General features: G+C 39.5%; 1 protein-coding gene across 1 annotated transcript; it reads left to right on the forward strand.

Annotated features, from left to right (window-relative positions):
- The first annotated feature begins 1,538 nt into the window (after positions 1–1,538).
- On the forward strand, positions 1,539–6,808 carry LOC136427664 (large ribosomal subunit protein uL13m-like). The gene is made up of 7 exons (XM_066416710.1): positions 1,539–1,685; positions 4,129–4,252; positions 4,919–5,012; positions 5,325–5,385; positions 5,630–5,716; positions 6,061–6,182; positions 6,566–6,808. Exons 1-7 carry the CDS (start codon positions 1,665–1,667, stop codon positions 6,591–6,593), a joined length of 537 nt encoding a protein of 178 aa, XP_066272807.1. The 5' UTR covers positions 1,539–1,664; the 3' UTR covers positions 6,594–6,808.
- Positions 6,809–7,046: the final 238 nt, after the last annotated feature.

Below are 7,046 nucleotides of genomic sequence, written 5' to 3' on the forward strand. Positions count from 1 at the left end.
TTATACAATGACTTGTGTACGGTAGTGTTGAACTAATCAATTTGTGCCAAGAGAACGACGAGAATATTATTTTGATATATCATATAGCCAGTAGCGATCTCTCTGGATGAAGAATTGTGCAACTTCGACAATTTTGTATTGAATTGTTACTTATCAAATCAACTTTTAAGAAAAAACAAATTGCAATAGAGTGGTTGGAATTCTTTGATCAAATTTGCCGTGCCGCTATTTATAAAGTCGCATAATATGGAAGTTGGAACTGTTAACGCATAGTACAGTACTAGTGTTGCATTACAACGCAGTAACTTTTTTTGTATGTACGTGATGAGTATGGAGTTTCAATTTGAAATCTTATAGTCACTATAAATGAATCCGGCCATGTAACGCCATTATAGTTGTCACATCATCCGACAGCGGCAATTGTCCCGTGGAGAGCCGTCAAACACGGCCTATTCTAACAGGTGTTTTTGTGCCCTCGTTCCGCTTTATTGTGATCGATAGTCCGAAACTGTTTGGTGTAGATCGCGCCGATCAGTCATGGCACCGATGTGCAAATACAGCTCCAGGCAACACGAATGTTATGTTAGGTGAAATCACCACGGCAACGCTAGGAAGGTGTTGAATAAAGCGGCAGTGGGGTATAACAATGCTGGTGAAAAGTATGGTGTTTGTGTGCATGGTGTAAGGGGATACTAGTAGTTAGCCTGGCTAAGGTAATAGCCACGTGTATTACTGTCTGTAACCTTTGAACACTGAGTCCCCCTAAACCGTCACGGCCGGGTACTCACCGTAGCATATGACATATGCGAGGTCATGACCAGCAAACAAGGCTTAGAAAATTAGTGGCACGGTCATTTATTTTGTCTGAAACCTGATATGGCGTGGGTATTTCATACAGCTTTGGGAATGTATTCGCACAAGTAACGGCGCGGGAGATTTTTAGTTTGTGTTGCAACTTTTTGCACTAGAAATACTTAACTTGGATATTAAGATTGTGGACAGAATAAGCAACGATGCAAGACACAAAAGGGCTGATACTCACTACCCTAGACACTTATGCATGTCCAGGTTCTAAGTACTGTGGAAATGACAGCTTACTCCATGGATCCAACCAATTAGCTTGAACCTCCGATAAATTTGCCCCCCCCCAAAAATCATCAGAACTGAAGAATACTAATGACGTGTTATATGTTCTTGTCACCAGAACTTTCCAATGACTGGCTGTACATGTATACGTCGTCTTTTTTTTTTGGAACAATGTGCGAGGACGTCAAGAATTCTTTAAAAGAAGTTATCAATCAATGTCTCTATCAACTTAGTAGCACTGGCAGTTCGTAACCACCGCACTATCACTATGTTGAGAGACTTTAAACTCGTCGTACGACTTGGGAGGGAAGATCAAGGAAGAATATAGGGAAAAATGGAAGATATATTACTTTTGATTATAAACGTTACCACCATTTGTTTCGACATTTACTTCAGTTGAAATATGAGAGAGGCATTGTAAATGTACTGTACGCCCCCATCTGTATATGGCACAGTCGGATACAAAGCACTCTGGGTAATTTCAAAGATGGCAGCGCCCATGTAGGAAAATTGCGCCTGTCTGACAAAAACGGTGTTTTAGCAAGGACTGAGCGTTTTAAGGGGCCCAGGTAGTAAACATGGCTAGCAGAGTACAACAGGTAAGTTTTCATGTGGTCTCTATGTAGTTTCATAGGTCAGAGATGAAACAAATAGGCACAATAAAGAGCAAAAAATTGTTAGGTCAAATGCACCGCCCCCCTCCCCACAGCCATGCCTGTGTGTCTCTCGGTCAAAAATTTATATAAGCTAGTTCGGAGTTGCTACTACGTGAGGGTCTGCATGGGGGGGTCCTGGCAACGCTTAACGGTAAATTCAGACCAGCGGATAACGCTTAACGGTAAATTCAGGCCGGCCGATAACGCTTAACGGTAAATTCAGCATTTTTAGAACATGAGATACCCCTGAAGACGACGGTTTTTTGCCACTAGTCGTCCTGATCTTGTGGCAGGAGACCTATTACGCTATGCCATTCTCGCACGCCTGCTCCGAACGCTTTAATTTCATGATCACAATGACGAGCGACGAAGGCGCGACGAAAATTTTGCAATCTTGACCCTCCGAAACGCTATTTCCTGCATTCTGAGGGGGGGGGGGTTCCTGAAGAGTAAGCTAAGTTTTATGACATCTATATTTGAAAAAAAAAATACAGAAGAGTTTCAGCTTGATTTTGGAGGGGCGTCACGCCCTCCAGACCTCGCTGGAGCTGCGACATGCTCCCGGGCAAAATTCTTGACACCGCTATTTATTGCATTTCGATGGGCAAATATTACTGGTAATTTAAGTTAAGTTTAATGATGTCTCTGTTTGTAAAAATCTACAGACGAGTTTCAGCTTGACTTTGGGGGCCGACGCCATTCTGACATTATTGTTTCGACGGAGGCCTGGCATGCATCCGGGGAAAATTTTAAAATCTTGAACCGCGAAACACTTAATTTCCTGAATTTTGAGGAGAAAACTTTGCTGGTAGAGTGAAAAATAGAAGTGTTTCAGCTTGAAATTTTGTGGGGGGTGCCGTGTGCTCCCTGGAGAAAATTTTGAAATCTTGACCCACTGAAATACTTTTTCCTGCGTAACGAGGAATTACTCAATAACGCTTAACGTTGAATTCAGGATGACAAATAATGCTTAACGAGGAATTAAAACGACCAGTAACGCTTCACGATTAATATACCAATAACGCTTAACGGTAAATTCAGGCGGCCGGTAACGATTAACGGTGAATTAAAATCGATCGTAACGCTTCACGAAAAAGGGCATGCAGACCCTCCTACGTATGTGCAGTGTCAAAGGTGAAGGCCCCCGGCTTGAAAACAGTGCTCGTCTCGACATAGTCTTGATTTGCATAACAACGCCCTGCCGGGTTTTGTTCACGTTCATGTGCGAGATATATTATGCCGACACGGCTTCCAAAATGTTTGGCTTGACCCAAGAGTTGACGCCAAGCATTTTGGTAACGTGTTCAAAGAACGCCTGAAAGACACGTTTGTTTCTGGCTGGAGGCAGGAGATTAGAAGTTACAGCAAGCTACAAACCTATTCTAAATTCAAAACTGACTTCACATTTGAGAAGTACCTTTCCTCAATCCAAAATAAATCATTTGTTGCGAACATAACCAAACTGCGAATTAGCGCACACTGTTTAGAAATAGAAAAAGGTCGTCATAATAATGTACCAGCCACTCAGAAACGATGTCCTACCTGCAAACATACTGTTGAAGATGAATTCCACTTTCTTTTAACATGCCCCACGTACATTGAAGAGAGACAGACACTTATGAATGTTATCACCCGCAATGCAAACATAACCTTACCATCTAAGACAAGCCCAGAAACGTTCAATTTACTTATGTCATGTCCTGACACAATTTCCTTGTACATAGGCCAATACATATCTACCTCTTTTCTAAAAAGAAATCGATTGATCTCTGATGCAAACAATTGATGTTTCCTGTGTATCATGTAACATAGTTCCACATATGTATTCTGTATTACTCTTATTGTATACCGTAGTGTTTAGACTTAAGTTTTGTAGAATTCAATAGCATTGTTAATAAGCAAAGACATATATGTATTGACATTTTGTACTGTCTACGAACTTGCCATACATTGTACCCGTTACATTTGTTGTGCAATAAACTTTACTACTTACTACTTACGTCTGGGGGGCCTTCACTTTTGACACTGCACATGCGTAGTAACAACTCCGAACTAGCTTATATACCGGCTACGGCTCTATAGTTAAATCATGTGTGTATAAACGATGATATTTATTCTGCTATGATAATTCATTCCGGTAATGTAGGTAACGTAGTCAAGTTGCCAACTGGGCAGGCTAACCAGGTGTATGTGTGACAATCAAATCATACCAACATACATCACAGGGTAAAACAATAAAAAAATTTATACAAAGTTATATGTCATTTCTTGCAATATGTACAGCGGTTACATCATAGAGAAATATAACGTATTACATGTGTTTGTAGTTAGAAATCTAGTGTCCCAGTATGACATTATCTTTTTAACAAACATTCTTGTTTGCCAGCATTGGCTGACCTTCTCCAGAATGTGGTTACTGTGTGATGCAAGATGGCAGCCCACACCAGAACTGGCCAAGAGGATCTGTAAATATCTTGAGGGACGGCACAAACCCGTCTACCACCCACTAAGTGAGTGTGCCAAACATGTATGCCATTACATGTGGCAGTGTGTTTTCTTATGTTATTGCTTTTCATTGTAGAAAGATGATGAAGATTTCTGTGTCAGAAAAATTCTGAATAAGAAATTATAAGATGATGAAGATGATGAAGATTTCTGTGTCAGAAAAATTCTGAATAAGAAATTATATTGTTACACTGTACAAAGTAGTATACATGTACTACGAATAAGAAATTATATTATTAAATTATACAAAGTACTGTACATGTACTTCTAACATTGGGCATGCCACCGTTAAAAGAAGTGTCCCTTTCCACTGATTATTGAAAATCTGTGCAAGATGGTATTCTGAATGCACCATCTTGTCTTACATAGAAATCTTGTCAAAATGTATGTACAGTTTTTTTCCAGATAGTGTGGAAAACTTTTCATCATCATCATCATCAGTCCACGTGCTTATTACACACACCATCAGGGTTATGCCGCCCCTTACGGGGAACATACCCTTTTGTTGGCTGATACAAGACGGGGATGCGCCAGGTCTTTTACTTAGTGTAAGAGTAAGATAATCAATAACAACATCTGTTGTTTTGTAAAACTGTTGTGTTCTTCCAGTAGAGCACAAAGCAGCTGAGACATTTCAAATCAATATGTTTACTGATTTTTTTTCCGTGTAGCTGACTGTGGGGACCATGTAGTAGTGATCAACACCAAGGAAGTTGCCTTTGACAAGAACCAGTGGGAGAAGAAACTTTATGCTGTTAACACAGGGTGAGTAGCAGGGCTCTTGTAACTACCAACTAGACCAGTATCTCTAACTGTGCTCTGTGTACTACTGTAGTTAAACCATTGTCCAGGATTCCAATCAAGAGAGTGTTTTCTTTAATCTCAGAAAAGCTGGCTAAAAGTAAGACCCTGTCATTTACAAAATCTACATTTACCTTGTGTTCAGAAAAGATATAGCACTTAGCAGTTATCAATTTTGACATATCTCTTTGAGAACACATATCGCTTTATCTATCAAATGGTATTGTTTAAGTTATAGAAACGTAACTCTCTTTACACGTTGTTTATCTTCAACAGATATAAGGACACAATGATAGCAATGTCAGCAAAAGACTTCCACAGAATGGACCCAACTAAGGTACATATAGTTTAAGTTAAACCTTCTACTCCTTTATAAGAAGTCCTGAAAAGAAGTAGATTGATAAATATATAAAAGTATTTCTCTCAGGTGGAAAAAGATTTGGTGCAAATGAATATCAATACTTTATGATGTTTAGATATTTCTAAAATCATTTTACGGAATCAAACAAAAAGTTATAACTGGCATAGTTGGCATGTATTATATGTTGACATCTAGTTGTGCTCATTTGTCATTCTGCTAGGTTATTGAGAGGGAAGTGTACAGTGAGCTACCAAAGAACAGCCAGAGGCAAAACCTGATGACAAGATTACATCTGTTCCCAGATGAGGTATGTGGCTATAATGTGGGTTGAACAAAGCATATCTTCATTCCCAGACAGTCTTTAAGTTCTTGCTGCAGGTTGATTACTAGTAGAATACAGCTTTGCAGGAAAGCATTTGATATGCATGTACCAGAAATTTCTTTGCAAAACGTTACCTGTTTCTTATAGCTATACTGTAATACCAAACCTTAAGATATGCCAAAAAAGCAGTTACTCAAGCAACTGGATATGATTTTGGAAAATCGTATCAAGTTGCTTGAGTAACTGCCTTTTTTAGCGTATCTTATCACCTGGATGTCTAACCTTCATCGACGTACCAAACCTTAACCTTACGATGTTCCTGCCAACAGAACATACCTGACAACATTAAGGAAAACTTAGTTGACATCATCCCACCGGTCATGGAGCCTCCCAAGAGACTGGACGAGTTCACAGAGGAAGAAAAAGCTTCCTGGCCCAGATTCTTCATACCGTAAGTGGCCGTGGGTTTAGCTGTGGGACAGGGATGAAAATAACAACCTAACCTCATGAACGATAAAAGTATATGTAGTTGTTTCTTATTTGTCAAGCTACTATTCCAGTAGTACTTAAGTTCTTGTAAACGTCTTGGCAAAGCTGTAGTAACAGATTTTTGGAGCCATGCAGAATGATTTTAGCTTGGGTGCTTACCTCTTTAGTTTATGTGGGAGTGACCCAGGTAAATTCATGAGGATGGTACCCAGGCAAGAATGATCTCACAGGTCTTTTCATTGAACAATCTATTGCACATATCTGTAAAGCAAATGTTTATCTTCTGTAGCCCTACATGTCAGCATTATAGACAGTTACAATTCTTCTGTTTGTTGTTGTTTGCAGACCAGCAGACTACAAGCCAGCAGACTGAAGGAGATACAAACAAAGACTTGTGCTTTTACAAATCTTTGCACATGAGCAATGACATGTATGTGTAGAAAAGATCCTATACTTGTAGACCTACTAAAAGTAACTTCCTTTGTTAGAAATTGTGTAGTACTTTTGCAATGTGCAAACAGCCCTTAGATTTCATTGTAAATATTTCCTTATTCTATTGTGTATCTTGATATAAAGCGGAAATGAAAAAGTACAATTGGTTTGGTGTAATTAATCATGCCTTGTGCTTTATGAATGGACATACATGTACTTGTCAGCTAAAATAAGCTTTTTTACTTTCCCTTAAGGGAGCAGTGTGTGTGTGTGTGCGTGGGCGTGCGAGTGAGTGTGCATGCATCAGTGCCCTTTTACAATTCTCAAGTAACAGTGCAGCATTGCCAAACATCCTCAGTGCTCTGTACCATCATTAGCTGTAGGACAGCATAGA

Source organism: Branchiostoma lanceolatum, chromosome 2, assembly GCF_035083965.1.
Source record: "Branchiostoma lanceolatum isolate klBraLanc5 chromosome 2, klBraLanc5.hap2, whole genome shotgun sequence".
Classification (NCBI taxonomy): Eukaryota; Metazoa; Chordata; class Leptocardii; order Amphioxiformes; family Branchiostomatidae; genus Branchiostoma; species Branchiostoma lanceolatum.

Excerpts from the sequence above, each read along its gene's own strand:
- LOC136427664 (XM_066416710.1), top strand. The coding sequence starts at position 1,665 with ATGGCTAGCAGAGTACAACAG. Across the intron at positions 1,686-4,128 it reads TGGCTAGCAGAGTACAACAG|CATTGGCTGACCTTCTCCAG; the intron begins GTAAGTTTTCAT and ends CTTGTTTGCCAG. Across the intron at positions 5,717-6,060 it reads TACATCTGTTCCCAGATGAG|AACATACCTGACAACATTAA; the intron begins GTATGTGGCTAT and ends TCCTGCCAACAG.